Source organism: Camelus dromedarius, chromosome 4 (assembly GCF_036321535.1).
Source record: "Camelus dromedarius isolate mCamDro1 chromosome 4, mCamDro1.pat, whole genome shotgun sequence".
Taxonomy (NCBI): domain Eukaryota; kingdom Metazoa; phylum Chordata; class Mammalia; order Artiodactyla; family Camelidae; genus Camelus; species Camelus dromedarius.
In genome coordinates, this window is record NC_087439.1 from 79,549,486 (window position 1) to 79,577,331 (window position 27,846).

The window sequence follows — 27,846 nt, forward strand, 5'->3', positions numbered from 1 at the left end:
TGAAAAAGCATCGGGCTGTTATCTCTCATGTCATCTTACTAGGACACAGATACTCTAGCTGACCCCATGCTGCAGATTACTCCCCTTCCTAATTGGGTGGGTGTCAGGATGCACAGGAAGTCTGCCACATAAAGCTTCCAAGCCGGGCTGCCTACTGCCTTGGGTTGTAATACCTGTGACCCCTCTGGAAAGAAGTCCGCTACATGAGGAGAGGGAAGTGAACAGACAGACAGATGGCAGCCCTCTGGCCACAGGAATCCACTAGTTTTTAACGGAAATGTGGACATGAAAATGAATAGAAAGGGCCTTCACTTTGTCTTTGCTTCTGTTTCATAAGAATATACTACATTAAGCTGTCATGTCTTGCCTGGTTGCCAAAAAGGGAAGTGACCTGCAGGTTTATTGTCTGTGGATGTGTTCCAGGTTGGAAGTGTGAATCCTGCTGAAAACTTCCGTGTTCTAGTGAGGCAGAAGAAGGCCAGCTTTGAGGAAGGTGAGTGATACGCCTTGGGCCTTGCACTTAAGAGAAAAATGGTTAATTAGGGTAACTGATAAGTGTCGTCTTTTGTTATAATGCCTTGTATAGCAGTTTCCTTTCCTGATAGATCTTTGTGACTGTCCCTTGTTAGTGAGCTCACCAAGGCAACATTATGAGCACATGAGGGTAAACTCAGCATGGGGCTGCCAAACAGAGAAGAACTAATTCGTAGGTGTCCCTGTTAAGAAAATTGTGGGCCAGAACCTTGCAGTAGTTCCATGTCATCGAAGTTCTCTGAGGTCTTGTGAGTGAGCTTGGAATAAAACATTTTTGTGTCCTAGCTTGTTTTCTGAGACGTATCATTCTTACTCTCTCCTCAGGGTTTGAGCTCCTTGACAGTAGTCTCAGAAAGACCTTACTGCTGCCCCTAGATTTGATCCTTCTGAAGTTGACTGCATCCTCACATTTTTTAAATCAGATATAACCTAGAACTCCATCTAGGCTTGGGCTAATATTAAAACAGCCTCCAGGGATGGATAGAGGGCCTCTGGGACTGACATTCATTCACTTGACTACCTTCAGGTTCCTGTTCATTCACCTTTAAGGAGCAGCAGCTGGCAGTTGTAATCCTGCAGGTGTCTGTGTATAACAGTATTGTATTCATTAGTGCTGCCCAGGGTCAGGCCTGTCTGCGAGTTGCCATCTCTGTGAGTGTTTATGTTAATGTGTGTGCAGAACTTTCTCTTCCAACTTCTTGACATTTAAGGGGGAAAAATGATTCCTAAGTGCCTAGAAACACTGCAGTTTTTTTAGTTTAATCATCTGTAGAGCCTAGCATAGGTCTCAGATGCTTTACTACTTGGAATGTGCGAATCCCAGCAAGATGCCTGGACCTGCTGTGCTGTTGCCCAAAGCAGTCATAGCCAGCTGAGAGCTCATCACCCACCAGGCCAAATCCTGCTGGCGGGAGTACAGGGGCCAAGCCTATGAGAGTTTCCCCAGGAAGACCAGCTCTGACCTCATGGGAATCTGCATTCTTTTAGGTGGGATATGTACGTTTTGTGTTTTGAGATTGGGAAAGAGCTCTTTGCCCTGTTAAGGACGGACATATGGAAGAAAAGCTTTTTAATTTTAACACAAGACAAAACTACATCTAAATAAAAGAAGGAAATCTGAAATTAAAGTGACAGCTTTCAGAAGGATTGGTGGAAACAGTACTTCAGCATTTCTCTCCTTCATATATTGTGTTGATCAAAGGAGGCTTTCACAGCATTTGTACCTGTGTTGTCTCTTTGGCTGCAAATCGTGACTGTGTGTTTGGAAGGGGGCAGAAGCACTGCTGTGACAAGTCAACAGGCTGTCATCTGTCATGATTATTGTCTTTTTGAAGAAAGACTGAGGCCTTCTTAGCCTTTGATGACATGTTATGGGTTACCTCAGCTAAAGTCAAAGGTCGTCCCTTTGGAAGTGATTAGTCTCTCTGGTTGGTGTACCCATGATCTCTGCAGGGACTAAATCTAGCGTCATCACCATTATAAAGGCAGCCACCAGTTTGTTACTGTCTACTAAGTTCACATCATCATGCTGGCCCTTTATTATACTCTTTGTCTCAGTTTTTACCCCACATAGCAATCCTGCAGAGTCACATGAGCAAGTGGGAAAAATGTGAGAGCTGTAACGGTGCCAGAATTTTCTGAAAAAGAGAGTTAGTTTTTATTGAGAAAATACTTCAGTAGTGCTTTTTATTGAGAAAATACTTCGGAGGCTGTGAGTCTTTGTCCCCAGGCTTGGTTGTTCGCCAGTGCTGGAGCTCAGTGGAGGGGGAAGCTACTAGCATCATAGAAGTGGAAAGACTAGAGCGAGAGGAGGGGATGAGGAGAAAAGGTAAGAGGGAGAGAGGAAGTGAATGAATTAACCAAGGGCATACACAGCGTTCTACAGTATGTTCCCAGCTCATGGCTGCAAATATGCAGTGTCAGAAAAACTAGGGAATGCTCAGCTTGAGTGCTCTATTTGGGGAAACGGGTGAGGAGGCTGAGTTTTGGGTCTGGAATTATTCAGGCAGTGAAAGCACTTGAGAGCCCCGGAGGTCTTGAGAGAGTAAATTCCTGAGAATTTGCTCCTGTCTTAGGAAAACAGTGTTTCCTCTAGGCTGAATTGGGGATTTGAAGCAGTCCTGTGAAAATAACACGGACAAGTGACCCCTAGAAGGCATGTAGGTTACAATAGGTATTATTATTCATATTTTATAGATGGAAAAACTGTAAAACTGGAACAAATGAACTTCCTCCAAAGTTGTACAGAGATCCAAATCCATGTCTCCTTCAAATACTGGATTTTTCTACTTAGCAGCACTGTTTCTCCCGATTCCTAATGCCCTCCTTTCCGACATGTTTTTTGTTTGTTTGTTTAAACATTGTAAGGTCAAGCATCTCAGACTTTGTGCTTATAGATAGGATTTTTGATGAGTAGACCGAACTGTTATGTCTAATGTGACTGCGCGCTGGCACATTGCTAGTGTTGTGGTGGTAGGTGTCCCTCTGTACCTCCATCTGGGACTTGATCAGAGCTTTCTTTCTAGTGACCTCACAAAAGCAGACTTTTTGCAGAGCCTTGGGAAAATGTGACTTTCCACTTGTTAGCAACTAGTTCTATCATGGTCCTAAACTGGCTTCTTTTTCTTGCTTCAAGCTCCAAAAATTTATTTTTTCATTACTTTTCTACTTTTCTTCTGCCAGGACATCTCTTTACTAAGGCCCTTTGTGAGCCAAGACTCACTTCCCTTGCAAGCCCAAAGTGCTCCTTCAAATTTAAAGCGGCTTATCTGGTATTGATCTGGAGATCTCTGTCTGGGACACAGGAGGCAGAAGCCCTTCTCTTTTCTCCAGTTTATCTATTTTTCAAATTCAGTTGCCAAAAGCATGATCAACAATAGATAGTTTTACTCTTAATTAGAACTTGGCCCTCTCGCCTGTTATTATGAACTAAAATATGGGTGTCATTCCTTTCTATCTGGCCTAATAGTAGTGGAGTCATACTGAGAGTATTGTGATCTAATCTCTTTGACATCAGCAGTCTCCAGTAGGCGGCTACACATTTTCTTGTCTTCTAGTTTTTGATGTCAGTGATATTTCTTATTCTTAGCTTAGAGGAGGTAACACTGAACCCCAGGAATTTGTTCTTTCTGACTGCTGATGCTTTGATTTCTCAGGTACCCTTCTTTTTCTAGTCCCTTTTCTCCTTCCTCATACCCCCAACCATTACACTACTGTTTTACAATAGAAAATTCTTGACCATGGCTGTACAGATAATGATCATTTGTAACTTAGGGCTTTTTCCCTCCCACAGTATTCTTAAGTGCATCAGTGCTATCATTTGTGATATCTGTTATCTGCAGTTGTGGGTTGTTGGAAGAACCTGAGAACCTGAATTCTTAGAGACTCCTGGATTCGAGGTTGCCCACTTATAAGAGTGTCTCCTCCACGAACTCTTCCGTGGAGCTTCTGAAGAGGACACCATGGATTTCCACCTCCTCGTCCCTTCCCTACCTGCACTTAGGAAGAGTGCTAAAATGGTCAAAAGATAGACAGCAAACTGGAGGAGAAGGATAGGCCACATCACTTCAGTTCTCCAACTAACTTCTATGTGACTGGGATATGTATGAATTTATAGGTTCCCCCTGAGTATGAGATATTATGTAAAATAGCTTGAATGTACCTCATGTCAAAAGCTGGGTTCTCTAAGAGCCAGAAAAGATGTATATTTGTTGACAGATAAAAGGATGGAATGTAACTTTGTAATATGAGATGATTCTTTCCCCAGGGACCCTGTTTTTGCCACTTAGCTTACAGGTTCCATATTAGACCTTGAGTGGTAACAGTGGCGAAGCTCCGTTCCACCAAACTGAATTCACAGGAGCCTGATTGGTTAAAAAAAAAACCTGTCAAGAAGAGGCATCCTAAGTAAAAATGGTACGGACTACTATTTTGGGTGTGATATTTAGTGTTAGACTCATGTACAGTGAGCAGTGATGTGCACACATCCATTTGATGGGTGATGATCACTTTATTCTGTGGCTACCTCGTCTTTCTTACACCACTTTGTTTGAATCTCATCTCATCCTCAAGTCTGTTGTCTTTGTTTTCCAACCTACTGTATTCTCATTACATCAAACAACACGGTTTCAATTTTAAAGGATATTTCTTAAAATTCACTTCTGCAGGACCTTCCAACACTAAGTAGAATGTAGTACTATTAGTAGTACAATTATATCATTTATCAAAGTCAAGTAGACAGTGTTTTTCAACTCTGTGGGGTAGAGCACTTCCCATTTGCACAGCAGCTTGCTTGCACTCATTATATGATCTTCTGCCATGAATCAAGTCCTAACCTGTGTATTCTCAAGAGTTGGGACTTAGGAGAAATTTCCCATGTGTATGTGTGTGTGTGTGTGTGTTTTCTCTTTTTAATGGACCCTGATTTGTATAATCGTGGATATGAATTACATAACCTATCACAGCTCTTTCCAGGTAAAGATAAGAAAATAAAAACACTGCCTTTATCTATTATTTTGCACAGAGCTGAAAATTTTAAGAAAAATAAGTTCTGTCAAATACTTTGAACATCTTGAAAGGACACTAAATACAAACAGCACTAAAATTTTAAGCATCTTTTGCCCTATAAAAGTTTTGTTTTGTTTTTTTTAACAGTTTGAGATACTTTATTAGTCCTTTCCCAAAATAACAGTCATACATCTAATCATGAGAGAGAAAATACATGGTTATAGATTTAACAGGTTTAGTCTATACTTTTATATTTTTTATTAAACATCTGGCTTCCTTTTTGACTTGTTTAGTTTTAAATCGTTAAACTCCAGAACTTGATGATCCAGGCTTATTTTACGCCTTACTTTTCAGTGACAAGTAGTAGTCTCATGTGAAAAGAAAAAGTTTATTCGGAATGGTAAAGGATACCGACTAAAAGGGCATGGTATTATTTGACATGGTAATTATATATCACTGACCCTTAGGGTGTTTTTCATCTTCTGTGTGGCATGGACTGAAGCCCAGAAGAGTTGAGATGACTTTCCACAGATTATTGCAAATGTGTGGAAGACACTGCATCAGATTCCAAAGAGCCAATTCTTGGCCTCTTGTAGCTTAAACTTCTTCATCGGTTGCATACATTTCATTAGATGCCACAGCACTGCTCTGAAGTTTACATTTTAATAAAAACTCATCAACCAAATTTTTAAAATGAAATCATTGAAATGAGGACAAAAATAAAAAAGACAGGACATAGAAATCAAAGACCATCATATGCACAGCCACTTCATTAGTGTATTCAGTTTTCACAACTCTCTAAAAGGCTTCTATCCATTCTCACTCAGCTTCTAGCATCCTTTCAAATTCCTGTCAATCTGTAGCTCAGAGTCTCTAATTACAGAGTATGGCTCTTATAAAATGTAGCCTGGCTATCTGTTAAGAAAGAGGGCCAGCTGATAGCATACAAATCAAAACCTGTTTGCTATAGGTAAGCTCTCAGTGAGCACCGAGGTTTCTTCCTGAGAGCAGTAAAGGACATTTATATGTGATACACAACAGCATTCTTCTTCTCCCAATGTTTTGTTTTTTCATGCCAGGTGGTGAAATTGGTTACCTTAAACCTGCTGAATACTTTTTCCCTTTAAATGTTAAAAATAGAAAGGTTAGTTTTCCTCTGGCTGAAAGTGTGGGACTCGAATGCTTTCCCTTTGTCAGAACAACTGGAAGAGCACAGTCTACTCAAGCCTGCACTTAGCGTAGTGGTCCATTGGCTTGCAAGGATGGCCTGTGTCTGCAGTGCAGCCAGGCAGGTGCTCACCATTGGCTCTGCTGGAAACGCAGCATTAATAATGGGTGCTCTGGAGAAAGGTGTGCTAACCACCTTCGTGTTGGAGTTCACCCTTGCAGGAAGTGCTAATGAAAGTGATTTGTGAAACAGAGAGCAGTTGAAGTACTTACTCATGGCAGTTTGGTTCTTTTTCCCTTTTGCCTATAAATTCATGGTGCATGGTACATCGCTGTCATGCAGGGCATTGCACATCCTTGAATTGGGCTGTTTTCACAATTGGTTCTTAGGCCCAGCTGGTTGAAAAAGGAAACTGATTTCAGATTGTGCTGATGTGCAAACTGCTTTAATCAATGACTTAAAGTGACTGCTCGTGGCAAACAACAGAAGCTCTTAAGCAATTAAGATGTTTAGGAAAGGATGTTAGGCTTTTGTTAAAATAGTCACTAATTGGCTGAAATGTGTCAAGAGGAGCCTAGAAACAGCTTGGAGTCCCACTTAAATGCAGTAAAAGTGTTTTGGTCCCCTCCTTTCAAATTGTAAGCCCAGGGCAAGAAGTATGCTGACACAGAAAGAAGTGGCAGGAATAATTTGGTCCAGTTAGTCCTGTCTGTTAACCATGTCCACATAAAACTTTAAAAATGTAATGCTTGTTTCTTTGGCCAGAAAAGAGAAGAGAATTTGATTCAGATATAGAACCCAGTTTCAGCTGGTCTTGAGAATATTTTCAGCATAGAAGTCCTTGGACATATACATACATATATATATATATTTTTTTTTTTCAGTTTCTTATGGACAGTTGGGATGGGGCCTTTGGGAGGTCATTAGGTTTAGATGGTCATGAGGGTGGAGCCCTCCTAATGGGTTTAGTGCCCTTATAGAAAGAGATACCAGAGTTTGTGTTCTCTCTTCTCTCCTCTCCTCTTTTCTTTCTTTTTTCTCTGCAATGTGAGAATACAGCAAGAAGATGACTGCAAGCCAGGAAGAGAGCCCTCACCAAAACCTGACCATGCTGGCAGCAGGTTCCAAACTGTGAGAAAGTCCATTTCTGTTGTTGAAGCCAGCTAGTCCCTGATATTTTGTTACGTCAGCCTGAGCTGCCTAATACAGGCCCATTTTCATTTCCTTTGTCAGATTAAACTGCTGAAATCCTGTGATTTGTCTCTCTCTATATCTTTTAATGGTAATGAGATGCAGCTGTAACACTCAGGATGCTCACCGTATTTCATTGGTAGGCCATTGGAGTCGGGAGCCATCTCTCATATGAGAACTATCTTTTGATAATTCTCTTGCTCTTGGAATCTAGTAGTGTTTCCTTGGGGCAATGAAGAGAAGATTTACTGTCTGAGCTTTTTCAGCAGTTAGTCTGTAGTAGAAACATCTAGTATCTCCTTTCTGACTGTGGTAAATCTCAGCAGATCTCTTAGCTAAACTGCACTTATTTATTGCCAATTTTTAAAAAGTTCATTGAAGTATAATTTTCTACTATAAAATGTTCTCATTCTAAGTGCAATTTAGTGATCCTTTATAAATGTAAAAAATGATGCAATCATCACCACAACCCAGTTAAAGAACTTTTCCCTCAGCTTTAAAAAGTCCCCCGTGACCATTTGTAGTTGGTTCTTTTTATTCACACCAGCACCACTTTCTATCTCTATACATTTGTCTGTTCTGGAAATTCACATAAATGGAGTTAGTCAGACTGCAGGCTTTTGTATTTGGCTGCTTTTACTTAGCATAAGGTTTTTGAAGTTTGTCTATTTTGTAATGTGTATCAATAATTGATTTCTTTTTATTGCTGAATAATATTCCACTTTAATGGCTATGTCACATTTTGTTTATTCATTCGTCAACTGATGGATATTTGGATTGTTTCCAGTTTTTAGCTATTACAAATAATGCTTCTGTGGATATTTGTATACAAGTCTTTGTATGTTTTCAGTTTTCTTGGATAGGAATGGAATTAGACCATATGGGAAATTTATGTTTAACTTTTTTAAAAATAGCCAAACTCTTTTCAAAAGCGGCTTACCATTTCACATCCCCCGCCCCAAGCAGTGAATGAGAGTTCCACTCTCTCCACATCCTTAATAACACTTGCATTGTCAGTCTTTTCAGTTATAGCTATTTTGTGCCAGTGGCTTAGTGTATCCTTGTGGTTTTAATTTTTAGTTTCCTAAAGCCTACTAATAATGCTGACCAGTTTTCATGTGTTTATTAGCCATATATCTTCTTTGGTGAAATATCTGTTCAAATCTTTTGCCCATTTTTAAAAATTGGATTTTCTTATTGACATGTAGAATTCTATATATATTATGGATACAAGTCCTTTATCAGATATGTGATTTGTAAATGTCTGTGGTTTTTCTTTTTCATGGTGTCTTTTGAAGTATAAAGTTCTTAATTTTGATTACCCCATTTATCATTGTTTTTCTTTTATGGACTGTCATTTTGTTGTCATCTATAAGAAATCTTTGCTTAGCCCAAGTCAAAAAGATTTTCTCCTCTGTTTTCTTTTGGAAGTTTTATGTCTCTAATTCATTTTGAGTTGTTTTTTGTAAATGAGTATGAGGTAAGCATGTAGGTTCATTGTTTTTCATAGGGATAACTAATTGTCCCAGCACTATTTGTTGAAAAAACTGTCTTTTTCCCATCAAATTGCCTTGGCACCTTATTGAAAATTATTTGACCATAAAGTAAGAGTTTATTTCTGTAGTTTTCAGTTCTCTTTTATTGACCTGCGTCTGTCCTTCACTAATACAGTGTTGGATTACTTTCGCTTTATAGTAAGTTTGGAAATACTGTATCATAAGTCTTCCAATTTTGTTCTTTGCTGAAATTGTTTTGGCTAATCTAGGTCTTTTGAATTTCCATATAAATTTTAAGATCAACTTTTCAATTTATAGGGATTTTGATAAGGATTACATTGAGTATATAAATATTTAAGGAAGAATTTCCATCTTAACAATTTTGAATTTTCTAATTCATGAACATGGATTATTTTCCCATCGATTTATATCTTGTTTACTTTCTCTCCATAGTGTTTTACAGTTTTAGTGTACAAGTCCTGCACTTCTCTTGTTAAAATTTTGCCAAGTATTTTATTATGTTTAATGCAATTGTGAATGAATTTTTTAAAATTAATTTTTGGACTGTTTGTTGCTAGTAGATAGAAATAGTGATTATTGTATATTGATCTCATATCCTGCAGCCTTATTAAACTTGTTTAGTAGTTCTGGTTGTTTTTATATACTCCTTAGGATTTTTTACTTACAGGATCATATTGTCTGCAAATAAAGGCAATTCTACTTCTTCCTTTCTAACTTGTATGCTTTTAGTTTTCTTTTTCTCAATTTTACTGGCTGGAACATACAGTACAGTGTTGGCTTTCAGTCTTTCACCATTAGTATGTTAGTTCTGAGTTATTCTCAGATTGTCTTTATCAGCTTGGAGAAATTTTCTTCCATTCCTAGGTGGGTGAGAGTTTTTATTAGGAATGGATGCTGAGTTTTGTCAGGTGCATGTTCTACATACATTAAGATGATCATGTGAGTTTTATTCTTCTATTAATATAGCATATTATATTCACTGATTTTCAGTTGTTAAACTAGCCCTGTGTTGCAGGGATAAATTCCAGTCAATCATGGTAAATAATCCTTTTAGAATGTTCCTGAATTCATTTTGCTAATATTTTGGTAGGACTTTGTGTATCTATTCATGAGGGATACTTTTCCGTCTTTTTTTGCCTATGTGTGTGAAAACTTTGGCTTTGGTATCAGGGAAATACAGGCCTCATAGAATGAGTTGGGAAATTGTCTGTCCTCCTTTTCAGGATTGGTATGATTTCTTTAAATATTTGCTGGAATTCACCAGTGAAGCCTTCTGGGCCTGGTTTCTTTGTGGGAAGCTTTTTAATACTAATTCAGCTATTTTACTTATAGATTTAGTCAGATTTTCTGTTTCTTCTTGAGTTATTGGTAGTAATTTGTGGCTTTATAAGAATTTGTCCATTTCATCTAAGTTGTCTAATTTGTTGGCATAGCATTGTTCATATTAGTTTTGCCTTATAATATTTTAAGTTCTGTGGTTGATAGTGATGTGCACACTTTTATTTCTAATTTTAGGAATTTGTACCTTCTCTTTTTCTTGGTCAGTCTAGGTAAAGGTGTAGAGATTTTGTTTCTCTTTTATAGAAGATCCTAACTTTTAATTTTATTTTCTCAATTATCATTTTAAAAAAAATTCATTGATTTCTGCTCTGATCCTTATTATCCCTTCCTTTTGTTTGCTTTGAATTTAATTTGCTCTTTCTCTGGTTTCTTCTAGTGGAAGTTCAGATTATTGATTTGAAACCTCATTTCTTTTCTTTTTTTTTTTTTAACATTTTTTATTGATTTATAATCATTTTACAATGTTGTGTCAAATTCCAGTGTTCAGCACAATTTTTCAGTCATTCATGGACATATACACACTCATTGTCACATTTTTTTCTCTGTGAGTTATCATAACATTTTGTGTATATTTCCCTGTGCTATACAGTGTGATCTTGTTTATCTATTCTACAGTTTTGAAATCCCAGTCTATCCCTTCCCACCCTTCACCCCCCTGGCAACCACAAGTCTGTATTCTCTGTCTATGAGTCTATTTCTGTCCTGTATTTACACTTTGTTTTTGTTTGTTTGTTTGTTTTTGTTTTTGTTTTTGTTTTTTAGATTCCACATATGAGCGATCTCATATGGTATTTTTCTTTCTCTTTCTGGCTTACTTCACTTAGAATGACATTCTCCAGGAGCATCCATCTTGCTGCAAATGGCATTATGTTGTCAGTTTTTATGGCTGAATAGTATTCCATTGTATAAATATACTACATCTTCTTTATCCAGTCACCTGTTGATGGGCATTTAGGCTGTTTCCATGTCTTGGCTATTGTAAATAGTGCTGCTATGAACATTGGGGTGCAGGTGTCATCCTGAAGTAGGGTTCCTTCTGGATACAAGTCCAGGAGTGGGATTCCTGGGTCATATGGTCATTTCTTTTCTAACATGGATATTTAAAGCTATACATTTCCCTCCAGCCAGTTCTTTAGCTAAGCATCATAAATTGTGATAACATCGTGTTTTTATTTTCATTCAATTAAAGTATTCTAATTTCTTTTGTAATTACTTGACCTTTGGATTATTTGGAACTGTGTTGTTTAATTTCCAAATATTGGAGAATCCCCAAATTTCTTTCTGTTGTTGATTTTTAATTTAATCCTGTTGTGATTGGAGAACATATTTTGAATGGCATCAACCCCTTTAAATTTACTGAGACTTATTTTATAGCTTAGCATATAGTCTGTTCTGACAAATGTTTCATATGCCCTTTACAAGCATGTGTATTCTGTTGTTAGGTTGAGGGTTCTGTAAATGTCAATTTGGTCAGTGTGAAGGATAGTTTGTTCAAATCTATATCTTTGTTGATTTTCTGTCTAGTTTTTCTCCATGATGTTTTGAGTATTGAAGGTTATTTACCTTGAGGCCTTGTGGACTAGTGAGACCTTTGTAACTTTTGCCTCACCTAGCTAAACAAAAACCTAGGAACCCAAGTGGATTTCTATAGAGCATCAATGAAGAAAACATTGTCAACTCAGGTAATAGAGTATATTTTAAATAAAGGTCTTCAGGTATTAGAGTTTGGAAAAAATAAACTTAGATACATGTATCACAAGATTATGTTTCAGAATCCTCTGCTTCATGGGAGGAATTCATTTACATTAGTAAATGACAAGCTTACTCAGTACAGGAAAAACTGTGGAGATTTCAAGAACCTGTTAGAGCACAAAAAATGATTAGTTGTGAGTAATGAAAGCAAATTTACATTTTGATGACAATAGGTATTTTAGTAGAGCAAGTCCTAGGTCGGTGTTTGTAGATTTGGAAAGTTCATAGGTTCATTGTTCCCTCTTTTCTTTCGTTTCTTCTTTGGTGCCATTTTTCTCAAGCATGGGTGTATTTTGTTTGATTCATTATTTATCCTGTACACAGAGTTGGATTATCCCATGATTGTCCCATTTCTCATTACTCTTAGATGGACTATAATGAATCCCCAAGACTCACACATTGAAATTTTAAATGTATGGAATTATAGGGAGGGTTGAATCTACAAACCAAAGATGAAATTTGCCTGCCACAAATCTGGTTCAAAATGGTAGACTATCCTGAGGATGGTGGGTGAAATTAAATAATTTTAAAGGTTCTTTTTAATACTGCCCTTTAAGTACACAAGTAATAAACAGAAAAAAGTAGATAGTAAAGAAAAAAACAAAGAAGAAAGAAAGGGATCAGTGAAATAGAAGTGTTCTGAGCAAATACCATCAGTAAATGCCAACCCATGAAAAATGTTTTTCCATTTAGGATTCACTAGAAATAGAAACAATTGTTTGTTGTTTACTTATATAATAGTCTCTTATATATGTTAAGATGATTTAATTGCTTCTTAGGCTTCTCATTAAAAAATAAGTACATGCTCATTGGAAAAAAGTCAAATAGTAATACAGTAGTACATAAAATGGGGAAATTTCATCATTCATTGTCTTGCTGTCTTTCAAACCCTCATACCTACATTCTCTATCTTGCTTTCTCACTATCTCTTCATAGAAATAACCTTGTTAATCCCTGTTAATGCTCTGTATTATAGTCAAGATGGCTAATTGTTTTAGGGTGTGGTAAATTGAGATTATAGCCATAGGCAGTACATTTTGGAGAACCACCCATTCCTAGTGGGCTCAAACAACTTGACCTAAGAGGGAAAAAGGAGCTTATGACAAGATGGGTTGGGGCTAATTCATACTCAGTAAGCGACAACAAAGATGCCTGCATATATAGTCGTGACAGCATGGAAATGATATCTTATCCACACACACCTGCATACATCTTACATAGCTCATTACTCTTTGTCTGTGTATTTTCTCCTTCCATAGAGCTTTATTTTAACCATTTCTATCTCTATAAAATTAAGGTAAAGGAGGATAATAAGAGTTCTAGACTGTCCATTTCCCTTAGTGTTAGCCAATACTGAGTGCACAGTGTAAGGGTTTAAACTGAAGAAACACAAGAAGACCTCTTCTCTTCATGTCTTTTAGACCTGAAGCTTTTACAGGAGTAAATCAGTGAAGCCTGATCATTTATTCATCAGTTCAGCAAATGGTTGTTGAATGCCAATTAAATGCTAGTCGTTGTGGCAAGAAACAGACAGCAAACAAGAAAATCTGTGTCAAATGGTGATAAGTGGTGTATTAGTTTCCTGTGGCTGCTGTAACAAAGTACTACAAACCGGCTGGCTTAAAACAACAGAAGTTTATTTTCTCTCAGTTCCAGAAGTTAGAAGCCCAGATTCAAGGTATTAGCAGGGTAGGTTCCATCTAAGGACTCTTGAGGGAGAATCCATTCCAGGCCTCTCTCCTGGCTTTTGGTCACAGCTGGCAAGCCTTGTTGTTCCCTGGCTTGTGGATGCATTGCTCCAGTCTCTGCCTCATCTTCACATGGAGTTCTGTGTGTCTGTGTCCAAATTTACCTCTTCCTGTAAGTCATATTGGATTACCCCCCCCCCCCTTGAGATTATATCTGCAAGGACCCTATTTCCAATAAGGTCACTTTCTGAGTTTCTGGAAAGAATGTGAATTTTGGAGGAACACTGTTCAACTCATGACAGCACTATAGAGAAGAATTGAAATAGGATATTGGGATAATGAATGCTGTGGTTATGATAGGCATGTGATTTTATATAGAAGATCAAGGAAGGCTTGCTGTTCGGTTATCATTTGAACAGAGATTGAGGAAAGTGGAAGATAGAGCTTAATGGCTAGCTCTAGGGAAAGCTTTGCAGACTGAGGGAGCATTGGCTAGGACCATCAGGGAAGCCAGCATGGCTGGAGGAAAGCAGCAGAGATGAGATCAGAGAGGTATCTGGGGCGCACATCATGTAGGGCCTCCTAGACCTTTGGCTTTTACTCTGAGTGAAATGAGAACCCACTGAAGAGTTCTAAGTAGAGGAAGATCTGTTTATATTTTAAAAGGCACTCTGGCTGCCATGTTGAGAATGGGCAAGGTTGAAGTAGGCAGATGAGTTAGAAAGCTACTGTAGTAATCCAAGTGAGGGAGGCAGTGATAGAGGTAGTGAGAAGAGGTCAGACTTTTGATATAATTTGAAGGTAGAATTGGCAGGTTTGCTGATGGCTTGAAAATATGATGTGAGAGAAGGAAACAACTCAAGGGTGACTCTTAAGTTTTTTTGGCCTGAGCAACTGGAATGAATTGGCATTTACTGAGAAGGGAAAGACCAGGTTGGTTATGTAGGTCTTGACTTCAGGATCAAGACCTGGGTTATAAATATAAATCTGGGAGGAGTCACCATAGAGATAGTCTATAAAGGAATGAGAATGAATGAGATCCTTGAGTAGGGGAGAAGTGTGGGATTTAGGGCACAGATGGAAGGGGTAACTTAGATAGATGCATGCACAGGTAGTTCATCCAAGGCAATAGGAAAGATGCACAGTACAGACACAGATGCAAGTAGGTTGACCAATTTGAGGAAGAATACATGGAGGAGGCTGGCATAACCTGAGCCACAAAAGGCTGAATAGGTGAGGTCCCAAAGAAAGATGTCCCAAGTGAGGCAACAGCCAAAGTGATGGGGTGTCCTGGAACTATGAGTGCTAATAGAACTTTCCCCCGAATAAGGGATCTTTGTCACTACCATTATTTTGCCTCTTGAGTTTACTGTTGATGTACATTTCTGACCACTTTATACTCATTTCTAATTTTCTTCTAATTTCTAATCATTTTCTAATTCAGTTGTGTCATATCTGTCTTTTCCTTTTCATCATAAATACCACTACTTTAATTCAGGCTTTCATTATTTCACCATTGGACAGTAAGAGTATCCTATATTAATTATCCTCAAAGTTCTTCCTGTTCAGCTCACCCCATATGTTGGCACAAATTTAGCTTCTTATAGCACAAACTTGATTATGAGTCAGCTTTTCTTTTTTTATTATTTAAAAAAAAATTTTAACTTTTTTTTTATTGAGTTATAGTCATTTTACAATGTTGTGTCAAATTCCAGTGTAGAGCATAATTTTTCAATTATACATGAACATATGTATATTCACTGTCATATTTTTTTTCTCTGTGAGCTACCATAAGACCTTGTATATATTTCCCTGTGCTATACTGTATAATCTTGTTTATCTGTTCTACATTTTGAAATCCCAGTCTGTCCCTTTGGGGTCAGCTTTTCTTAATCACTCCCCATGTCTTTGAAATTAATCCCCCAGTCAAGACTTTCCACAGCCTGGTCCCATCCTCCCATTCCAGACCCATCTTCTGCAGGTCCGCTCTACAAACTCTGTATCAAACCAAACTGTATTCCTGCCAATACTCTTGTGTCATTGGCTTTCCTGCTCTTCTGTATGTTTACTCATGATATTCCTTCCAAGAATGTCCAGTCTTTTTTCTTACCCCCAAATCCTCCCTAAAGAGAATCTATTATTTTATTTTTTTTATATTCAAGTATAGTTTGTTTACAATGTTGTGTTAGTTTTAGGAGTACAGCAAAGTGATTCAGTTTTATATATATATATATTATTTTTCAGATTCTTTTCCATTATAGGTTATTATGAAATATTAAATATAGTTCCCTGTGTTGCTATACATTAGATCCTTTTTGTTTATCTATTCTATATATGATAGGGTGTATATGTTAACAGCATCTCCTAATTTATCCCTCCCCTGCCCTTTTCCCTTTGGTAACTGTAAGTTTGTTTTCTATGTGAGTCTATTTCTGTTTTTTAAGTAAGTTTATTTGTGTCATTGTTTTTTAGATTCCACATATAAGTGATAATCATATTTGTCTTTGTCTAACTTACTTCACTTAATATTATAATCTCTAGGTCTATCCATGTTGCTGCAGATGGCGTTATTTCATTCTTTTTATGGCTGAGTAATACTCCATTGTATATGTGTATCACATCTTTATCCATTCATCTGTCAATAGACAATTAGGTAGCTTCTTTTTCTTGGCTACTGTAAATAGTACTGCTGTGAACACTGAGGTACATGTATCTTTTTGAACTATAGTTTTCTCCAGATGTATGCTCAGGAGTAGGATTGTTGGGTCATATGGTAACTCTATTTTCAGTTTATTAAAGAACCTCCATACTGTTCTCCTTAGTGGCTATACCAATTTACATTGCCAGCAACAGTGCAGGAGGGTTCCTTCTTCTCCACAACCTCTCCACCATTTAATTACTGCACCCCTGGGGTAAATCCTTCTTGATCATGGTATATGATCCTCTTCATGTATTGTTGGATTTGGTTTGCTAGTGTTTTGTTGAGGATTTTTATATCTATGTTCATCAGTGATATTAGCCTTTAATTTTCTTTTTTGTGTGATATCTTTGTCTTGTTTTGGTATCGAGGTGATAGTGGCCTCATAGAATGAATTCAGAAGTATTCTGTCCTCTGCAATTTTTTGGAATAGTTTCAGAAGCATAAGTGTTAACTCTTCTCTCAGTGTTTGGTAGAGTTCACCTGTGAAGCCTTCTGGTCCTGGACTTTTGTTTTTTGGGAGTTTTAAAATTACTGATTCAGTTTCAGTACTAGTAATTGATCTGTTCATATTTTCTATAGAATTCTTCCTGGTTCAATCTTGGGAGGCTGTACCTTTCTAAGAATTTGTCCATTTCTTCTAGGTTGTTCATTTTATTGGCATACTGTTGCTTACAGTAGTCTCTTTTGGTCCTTTGTATTTCTGTTGTGTCAGTTGTAACTTCTCCTTTTTCATTTCTGATTTTATTGATTTATGCCCTCTTCCCATTTTTCTTGATGAGTCTGGCTAAAAGTTTATCAATTTTGTTTATCTTTTCAAAGAACCAGCTTTTAGTTTCATTGATCTTTTCCATTGTTTTTTCAGTCTCTGTTTCATTTATTTCTGCTCTGACCTTTATGATATCTTTCCTTCTACTAGCTTTGGGTTTTGTTTGTTCTTTTTCTAGTTGCTTTTGGTGTAAGATTAGGTTGTTCATTTGAGATTTTTCCTGTTTCCTGAGGTAAGCTTGTCTTGCTATAAACTTCCCTTTTAGAACTGCATTTGCTGCATCCCACAGGTTTTGCATTATCGTGTTTTCATTTTGATTTGTCTCTAGGTATTTTTTAACTTCTTTGATTTCTTCAGTGGTCCGTTGGTTGTTTATTAGAGTATTGTTTGGCCTCTGCGTGTTTTTGTGGGACCAGGTCTTGGTGCTATTGACCCAAGCAAGATGTCAGCCTTTGGGAGAGTCCCTGCAGATGAATACTCACCAATATGCCTGACACCAGTGTCTATGTCACCAGGGTGATCCACAGCTCTCCCTCACTTCCCCAAGAGACCCTCCAAAACCAGCAGGTAGGTCTGGCCCAGTTCCTAAGAAGTTACTGTTTTTGTTCTTGGTCCTGTTGTGCATGAGATTTTGTGTCTGCCCTTTAAGAATGAAGTCTCTTTTATCCCCAGTACTGTGGAGCTCCTGCAGTTAAGCCCTGCTGGCATTAAAAGTCAAATGCTCTGGAGGCTCCTCTTCCCAGTGCCAAATCCCTGGGCCAGGGAGCCTGATGTGGGGCTAATACGTCTCCCTCCTGTGGGAGAATCTCTGCAGTACAGTTACTCTCCAGTGTGTGGATCACCCCCTAGAGGGGTGGGATTTGATTAGATTGTGGGTACACCCCTCCTACCTGTCTCATTGTGGTTCCATCATTATGTCTTTTGTGGAAGAAGATCTTTCTTGGTAGGTTCCAGTCTTTTTCATCAATGGTTGTTGAGCAGTTAGTTATGATTTTGATGTGCTCGTGGTCCTTTAACTCTGCCATCTTGGCCGCTCTCTCCTAAAGAGACTCTTGATAGTTAAGAGCCAGTATATCCTGAGATACCAGTGCCCAGTAGTAGTTTTATTGTAGTCTGATTCATTATCAAAGATTCTGCTGCTGTCTGCCATCAGTGGGACAGATAAAACCTCCATCTGTTTTTTTTTTTTTACTCTCTGAGTACTGCTGGCTAATAGTAATTTTTTCATTTCCAGTGTTAATTTTAACAAAGCAGTGTTTGGGAATAATAACAATTTGAATTTTTGAATTACAGCAGAATTAATTCTCAGGTTCTTTGGATTGAGTCAAAATCTCAGCCTCATCAAAGAAGAAGTAGAGGAAAACATTATCTCTGTATTTTGAACTCTAGAGTATTATACAACTTTTTCACAAAATCAGAAAAAGATAGAGGGGAGAAAATGGAAGAAAAAAATCCTTAAGGAAAGATACCATATAAACACAGGGCATCATTATTTACCAGTTTTTAAGAAGATTTACTGTGTGGAATACGGTTGTTTTAAAATTTCTAGTACTTGATATTTCCATTTAAGAATGAGTCAGATTCTTTAAGGCATCTTAAAACACTCCATGCTGCCTCCCCCTCCTCCATCATCCACCAAAGCACATTCAACCAGTGGACACCCGCTTCTCTCCTTGCTAAGGAGTCTGACTCATCACTCACTGTATCTCTTCAACTGATACATGAATTTCAATTCCATTCAATTACCAACTTTTAATTGGATCCCATTGCCAGACTGGTCTCCTGAGAAGACCAGTGCTCTGGTCTCTAAGAGAAAAGAGCGTTTTCTCTTGGCTGCACTGTTACTATGACTACTTTGTTCCTTCTGCCTACTTCTGCATTAGTTTGATGACATCCACTCAGATATGAAGCTAGACAGATACTATAAAATTACTGGAGTATCAAACACTGTCATCTTGATTCTGCCTTCCTTCTACTACTCATCTAGAACAAGATCAGGTCTAAATGGTTAAGTTCTTAATTCTTCTGTATCACTTTTATTTTAGGAAGCTTTGCCAAGTTTTTGAATTTGTTTAGAACCTTAGAAAGTTGTGGAGACCCACTCTCTCTGCCCTCTCTACTCCCTACTTGAAACCTCAGTGTATACTTCCAACCATGTAGCATATACATTACATAAATAAGCTAAAGAAATTAGTTTCTCATTTGATTAAAAAGGCCATCCTTTAGTTTCTTTCTTATGTTAGCATCATGTCCCAGTTTTGAACTACTTTAGGTGCACTCCATTCTGGAAATGGAGGAATTAGACTAAAGATTGGATGTTCTTTGGTCTTTAGTTAACTTTAGTTAACTGTAAATATGAACTGATAACCTTAAGGTTTTGTGAGACATGTTCAGTAAGTCTTTAATGGTTAAATTGAATGTTTTTAATAAAAAATTAAAAGACCATAGAATGCCATGGAACACACCCAAATAACAGGAAACTTAAAAATTTCCAGCTAACTTGGGAACAAATCTGGTCTTATGCCCATTATTTAAGATGAGAAAAATTAGACTTGTCGTAATTCTCTTACATAAACTAAGCTTGAAGCCAGTGGGCTGAACCAGATGCCATTGTTTTAGTTTCTCATTAGCTCACACTATCACCTTTTTTTTAGCGTGAGCTAAGACCCAGAGACGTTCAGAATCTTTCTTCCTGTGGCTACAGAGTAGGACTCACAGTTAACTCAAATAAAAACAAAAATAAAACAAGAGAGATCTCATAGTCTGCCGGAATGGAGTCTAACAATAAAGACTTTGCATTTACTCTGCTCTTTGTGCCTGGGGTTTTAATTTAACACATCAATGAAAAGGCAGCATTTTAAAAGGAGAGAAAACACCCAGCAGGACTTACTTTTATTGGTGTAATTTGTAAGAAATTACTGCATTTAATGAGAAAATCGTTAAGCATGAAAAAATGGGCTGTGACTAAACTTGTGGAGTTTAAATGGTGAAGTTTTAATTGAGTTTTTTAGTTATGGGTAAGAAAAATAATAATATTAAAAAAAAAAAAACCAACCAGGGCTATGTCTGTACTGCTGAAGTGGTCAGTTCTTCATATACCTTAGTTCAATTTCCTGTGCCACTGGTCATGCATAATGTTATGGCTGCGCTATTCTCTGTGTCATATCTGATGATTTTTTCTGTTCTTAAAAGGGAGACAGGCACCTTCTTCTGTCTGCTAGATGAAGAATTCTGGGGCAAAGAATCTAGAAGAGTAGTTTCTAAAAGGGGGAAGGATGGGGAAGAAGCCAAGGGCAGGATAGAGCTGTGTTCACTGTCCACGTGCTTATAAACAAGACAACATTTGAGTGTCATTTTCAGGTTCATAAAGCTTATACTTTTCCCTAGTTCTCAGTCTGTCTGTCTTTCTTTCTTCCTTCTTTCTTCCTTCCTTCCTTCCTTCCTTCCTCCCTCCCTCCCTCCCTCCCTCTCTCTCTTTCTTTCTTTCTTTTTTATTTAAAGTGAAAGCAAGTTTATTTAGAGAGGTACACATTCCATAGGCAGAATGCTGTCAGTTTCAGAAAGTGAGAGCAGCCCAGGGTGTTGGGAGTGTTAAATTTTTATGGGCTGGGTAATTTCATATGCTAACGAGTAGGAAGATTATTCCAACTATTTCAGGGAAGGGGTGGGAATTTCCAGAAATTGGGCCACTGCCCACTTTTTGGCCTTTTATGGTCAGCCTCAGAACTGTCATGGCACCTGTGAGTGTGTCATTTAGCACACCAGTGTATTACAGTGAGTGTATAATGAGTCTCAAGGTCTACTAGAAGTTGAATCTTCCCCCATCTTGGGCCTAGTTGGTTCTAACCAGTGTTTGTCCTATCCTCAATGGCTGTGTCATTCTTTTAATGGTTGTGCCCTGCCTAGTTCTCAGTTTCTTTTGTTGCCACCGAGTGATTTATTTTTCCCCAATAAGAATATTTCATTAAAGACTGCAAAACTAAAAATGAGAATAATACCAGACTGAGGAGCACAAACATTCCGGACAAGTTGCTGGAATCTTAGATCTGAACTCTTAGAAGTGGTAGCAGAATAGGTATTTAAGAAATAAATCAGTGTATCTTATGTCATTCAGAGGAAAAATATTTAGGGCACCTTCTTTTTGTACTTAAATGTTCAGAAGCTCATTTGACTCCAGAGAGGACAGGAACACCATGGGAAGGGTTCAGTCACTTGTAGTTCCTCAGGTTTATCATCACCATCCACCCAATTGTGTGGCAACTGTTTGCTGTGTTTCACTGTAGATCTGAAGGAAAGGGAAGTATATGTAGCTCTAAAGATGTTTCAAGTAGAAGTGAAAACCATATATTATTTTTTACATAATTCTGGTTTTTGTAGAAGTACAGCTTTTAAAAAAGTTTAAATGGATGGGGAAAGTTTTAAATATGCTTGTGAACCTTTTCAGTAACTTGAATTTCATTGTATCCTACCTAACTGGAAAGAAAGAAAGAAAAAAAAAGCTATACATCTTATCTTCCTCTATTATTTAAATTAAAGAATACCTTGTTAATTTCTATTTCCTGGAAATATCCAATGTATAAAATGGATCATCCAGCTCTGTGGGTTCGTAGTAACACTGTGCCTGTGACCTCTAGGTCCACTGCTCACCATTCCCCTGTGTGCACCAGATCTGCAGAGAGGAGTGGGGCAGGGTGGCCTCACAGGTTGCATTTTCAGGCTCCTACCTACTGATTTTCCACTGGTTTTAGCCAATGTGAGACCGTGGTGGGAAGTAAAGGAGGGAGGGAGAAGCCCCAGGCTACTTCTCTTCCTCCCTTAGTAAGTGGGGCAGCATCTCCAGTCAGTCCGCCATGATTTTGGCTCCCACAGGACAGATCCCTGAACTTTAGTTGCACCCCCCTCTTTCCTCTGCTGTTCTTTTCCCCATGGTGCCGAGGGGGGCTGGTAGCTTCTTGCTGTTCCTAATCTCTGGGTTACAGCACCATTCTCAGTTGGCTTTACAGTTCTTTATCACCTGTGTAACAATTGCCTGCTTTAAATTTCCTGGGTAAAATATTCAGTGATTTCTGTTCTTCTGGTTGGACCCTGACTGATAATACCCAAAGCCTCTACCCACAGTGGCCAATTTATATCCTATGGTAAAGAGGTACAAAGAAGACTCTTTGTGATTGATTTCTGTTTTAGTTACCTGTATGATAACACAGACTTGTTTTCTCACCAGGCAAATATTTCTTGTAAGTTTTTGGCTTAAAACAGTCATTGTAATTTACATGTGGATTTAGTTGATGGCAGACTGGACTACTTGCTTAGATTTTTATTTTCTGCTGATAGATGTTATTCCTTTTTATTCTGTTAATGATGTTATTCCTTTTTATCCTGATCACATGCTTATTTAAGTACTTGATTTTTATTGTCACTTTATTTTGCTTTGTTGTCATTGCCTATGTAAATCTAGTCAACATTTTAAAATTATTTAACTGCTGACATCTGCAAAATGTGCACCTTTTCAATTAGTAAAACTCACATCACTTCATGATCATGATTAAGAATTAAATTGGGAAGCATCCAGATTGATGCCTGGGTTCGGCAAAATTGTTTGAGATGGCTTTACTGTCCTTTATATAATAATGTGTGACAGATGAGTGAACCTTCTGTCTTTTGGCTCTGTCCAGTGGAGGGGAAAACTCTACAATAAATGACTTCTTTTTACTTTGTTAGAAACATCTTTGCAGAGAACTGAGGCCATAAGTAAATGTAAAGTCAGAGACCAGCAAACACACGGCCCCAGATGTTTGGTCCTGTGACTGTGCAGCAGGAAGGGAGGTGACTCATTTTGTAGGACTTTGGAGGTGCTGAATATTTTCTCTAGAGAAAGAGAACATACATTTCAGATGAAACAAGAAAACATGGCCATTTTTCTCTTACATAACACTTCTGAACCTTGGTAGCATTTTTGGCATAACACTAAAGTATTATTGTAGTAAGATTTATTTTGTGTGTCAGCAGTCTGTCCTCGTGTAAGATGCTGGGTTAATATATAATGACCATATTTAAAACCTCAAAATCCAGAACAGACATTTTTGAAATCCAGACTCGACATCTTGATTTTGAAGACTCCTTGAGATAAATGGCGGCCCTTGCCTGACCTAGCATCTTAAGATGGATGGCCCTCCCAATGGCCGTCTTTTATATTAGCTATTAATGAGTATTATTGAGCCTCTGACTAATTCCGAAAAGCACTTTGGTGAATTATAATTGGGGCTGTGATTTACTGATTATGAAGACTGACAGGTCATTCCTTAGCCCTATAGTTGATGTAGAAGCAGAGAAGAGCACCCTGATGATCAGCATTTCCTTAACGTGGGATAGGGATGAAGGGGGAGTCAGAAGCTTAATTCAGCCAAAGTAGGTTGTTTTTGTTAGCCATTTCTGGATTTTACTTTTATTAAAAATGGCAGGGAAATACCACCGAAGTTTGGAAGGAAAGTCTCTTGTCCACATCTCATTCTGATATTCAGTATATTAAAGCATCATCCATCACATCTGCTCACTCGTGTTAAGTGGTTCATTATAGTCAGTGAACCACAAAATAGTCTAGGTAGAGGGACAGAATTCAGAATCATGGACCACGTAACTGACTATTCCTAGAAGGGAAAAGTCTGATTCTTTGTGTTCACTGGATTTATTGGAAGTTTGGATACGTTTATCTACCTGAAGGAAAGGACAGAACAGTCTTAACATGTAAATAGGACAACTCAATTCAAACTAAATTCAAATTCAATCTAAAAACAAATACAGAACTTCATTCTTAAATGGAAACTGGGTATTGAGACTCCTACTTCCTTGTTTTGTATCCTTTCTTTCCCATAATGCTATTGCACATGGATTATTGGCTGTTACATTTTGCTTTATTGTAGTTTCTTTTGAAATTTTTTTCCTATAGGGTAGCAACTGTGTGTGTTGGCAGGGGTGCAGGGGTGGTTCTGTCATATTTCAAGATCAGAATGGGTCCGGAAGCTGTGTTTTTTGCAAAGCACTTCAACACTCTCTATTTGTTTCATGGGCTCCTGGGTCTGAGGGCTCCCTGAGTTTCAGTCCTGAATCTCCTGTGCTCGCTATGCTCTTTTCCTTGTAGTCTTTATGTCATCATATTATGTGTAATATTAGTTATGTGATGCTTTATGACACAACAGACAACTCTCTTCAACCCTTAGTGTCCAGGGTGCCAAATCCTCCTGGTTTTCTCCTGTCTCCCTGATCATTCCTTCCTGGCCTCCTTTGTCAGCTCCCTCTCCTCTGTACAACATCTAAATGTTGTAGTTCCTTAAAGGCTTGGTCTTGAACCCTTTTTTCCTACACCCTATCCTGTTTCAGGAGCCTCATACATATTGCTTGCTCTCCTTGGAACTCCTTTCCCTCCCACCTTTTCCTGTCTAAATCGTACTCCTCCTTTTTCTTCCCTGCTCCTGTCCATGGTCCCCACGTCCTGGACCACTTCAGGCACACCCTGTGCCTTCCCACTGCAATTCACACTTTTGCTCATTCCTTTTTTTTTTTTTCTGTCTGATAACCAAATTCTACTTTTCATTGCGCAGCTAAAAAGCCACGTTAATTCATGAAGCTTTGTTATACTCATCAAAGATTGATTTCTTTTAAAAAAATTCAGATCAGTTGATATACTTCCGTACTACTTGTATTGCGTTTATCTCTTGTTATTATTTTTGTGTCTCGTGTTGTATCCCTTATTAGACAGTGAACTCCCAGAGGGCAAGGATCTTAACTTAATTGTAGCTCCTGTAGAACACATCCTAGTGTCTTATACATAGCACTGAACACAATAAATATGTACTAGGCTAAACTAAAATAATCAGTAAATCAAGCAAAGAGATATTTACCCTATACTGCTGAGATTCCTCATTCACATTTCAAAAGAATTGAGAACCCTGGAGTCTCTGGGATTACTGCTCTTGTTTGTGCTCAGATAGGAGACTCTTAGTGAACTTTGTATCCAGCAATCTGAGAAAGCAGGCTGCTTCAGTGGTGTAGGAAATAGCAAACAGTTCTGCTACTTCGCCTTTGCAGCCTGAGAGGAGGAGATAGCTTCTATTGCTGTGAGCTTGTGGTTTTCTGTTCTGCCTACTAATCAGGATTGTATTATTTACCTTGTTTAAAAAGACCCGTCCAAACATTCTTTCTCTCCTTTGAATTGTAGCAGGTATTAATTTACTGCTGCAAGATACACTGGAAAGATTTCTGAAAATGCTGGGAAGTGTTTCTTTAATCCCTCAAGTTGGTTAAGTACTTTATTGTAATGGAGATCATAATCTCCTGGTTGGTAGAAAAGATGAAAAGGTTACTGGGGATATTTTTCTCTTGCTGCAAAATTATTATATTAGGAAATACTTCATCCAGTTTTTTAATCCTTTCCACGTGCTGCGAGATCCTTTGGAAATCAGTTGATGGCTCTGCGTTTCAGGTCTTTCCTAGGGCATCGTGCCGTGCTCGGGTCACTGTGATTGAGTTAGTGGCTTGAAGCTTTCACAGGCGAGCTTCAAACTCGTTTTCATTAGTACTTCACGTGTACACTCTCATAACTATGAGAGTGCTTGGTTGAGGCCACGACTGTGGCAAACCTGCAGACTTACAACATCTTGACCACTCAGCATAATTTGCTGAACAGCCAGCTAGTGAGTGGTTTCAGGGGACAAGTAAGAGGGAGCCTTTAGGCTGTGACTCTGCACATCTCCTTGCTTTGTTCTTCCACATCGATCGCGAGGGTCAGTTTTGATCTGCTCTGCAGCTTAAGTTCCCTGGTGACTTTTGTTTTTATTTTCCTCTGCTTTTTCTCCCATACTGAAGAAGTCTTTGCTTGTTTGTGAGGTGGCCTCAAGTTGCAGCCCACCTTGGAAAGGAAAAATTATTAATGTATTTTCTCTTTCTGTAGCATTTATGACGTTGCTTGCTGACAGTTATTGTTTATTAAGTATTCATGGCTTTGTAGATTGCTAACTTAGAGAATATTCAGGTTCAGCTAAGGCAGAAGATATGGAGCAATGGCTTTCCATTCTAAAGGGATATTATTAAATTAAAATGAGGACTGGTCTTTTCTAATTTGACCTGTGATTGGAAGAAGATGGAGCGTCCCTCACTGGTTTTCACTCTCTGGCATTGTTTGACATTTATCCTGACTGGAATTAGGGGATGGAATAGAGAATCTATTTTCTATGACTATTTCAGGAAAAGCAGTTTTGAATTACCCAAATGGCCCCTAAATTTGGGGAGGGGGGTATAAAAGGCAACAACAATAACAATTTTTTAGAAAAACAACTTAGTGTTTGAAATCCCAAAAGGAACATTTAGCTATAATTCTAAGCATTTTAGAAATTTTATTTCTTGACAAATATCAACAAATATTATCTAAACTTTAAAAATATAGACTTTTGGAATCAGCATTTTGCATCTCATCTTTCCTTCCTGTCCACTCCCTTAGAAGAGGAGTGGCTTTTGGGCCTGCCGACCACAAGGCTCTTGAACCATAATACATACTATGGGCACACAGAGCATACACTCTCTCCAACAAGCATCACTCAAGCTGAGAAAAATAAATTTATTGTCTTTTGTTCTAGCGAGTCACCAACTAATAAATCACATTGAACAGTTTTTGGATACTAACAAAACACCGTATTTCATGAAGAGCATGGACTGCATCAAGGTCTTCCGGGAGGAAGCCATTCAGGTAATGCCATCCTGTGTCCTCTTCCTAAGCAGCTGACCACCGTCACAGGGGAGAGACATACAGTACCCTAAAGATTAGCCTGGGCTCTGAAATAATCATCCTCACTATGAGTAGCAACATATGCCAAGAGAAGTAGAAATGACTAACTCATTTTACTAACAGTAAACATTTACAGGGGAGAATAAAAGGGGGTGGGTGAGTCGGGTGAGCAGGCACTAAATTACTCTATTTTTGTTTGAATCTGTCCATGCTAAAGGTTAAAAAACAAAGTACTGGGTCACCAAAAAATCTGTGGGACTATGGGGATTTCTGTCCCTTCAGCAAATGGAAAGATTTCTGGCTCCCAGGAGTTATAGCCAAAATTCAAAGTGCCAGTTTCCCATGTATCAGTACCAAGGAAAAACATTTTACATATTTTTAATTCAGTATATATAGTGCTTGGGGCTGGGGATGAATTCTGTTTGTGTGTGTGCTCTGACCCGCCCCCTGCTCTACCCCCATGTGCCACCAGTTTTCAGAAGAGCAGCGCTTTAACAGTTTCCTGAAAGCCCTGCGAGAGAAAGTGGAAATTAAACAATTAAGTCATTTCTGGGAGATTGTCGTCCAGGGTAAGGTGTCATTTGTCTTTTCCTCCAAATATTTATGCTATTTATTTTCTAAGTATAAATTCTAAATATAAATTATATTGTGTGATGTGTTATGTGAGGACCTGGTGACTTCCCATGTGGACTTGGGAAACGCTCAGAATTCAGTGATCTGAAAATATTGCTTGATAAACATAAATGCAAAGTGATGAATCGTAGTAAACATGTAAGTCCCATCTTAAACTCTGCGCGTTATGACCCTCAGAGATCACACCTTTCCGTTTGAGGAGTGAAGAAGCTGTGTAGGCAGACATTACTTCCTTTCTCCGATTCTTTTAGTTCTTCTGGGTCCACAGCACTTG

At 38.2% G+C, this 27,846-nt stretch overlaps 1 protein-coding gene across 1 annotated transcript in view; it reads left to right on the forward strand.

Annotated features, from left to right (window-relative positions):
- XRCC5 (X-ray repair cross complementing 5) overlaps window positions 1–27,846 on the forward strand; it is an 81,543-nt gene that overhangs the window by 42,239 nt on the left and 11,458 nt on the right. Inside the window, exons 16-18 of the mRNA XM_064485150.1 lie at window positions 424–493; window positions 26,791–26,900; window positions 27,412–27,508. Of these exons, the coding sequence (XP_064341220.1) occupies window positions 424–493; window positions 26,791–26,900; window positions 27,412–27,508 (277 nt within the window). The remainder of the gene's footprint in view (window positions 1–423; window positions 494–26,790; window positions 26,901–27,411; window positions 27,509–27,846) is intronic.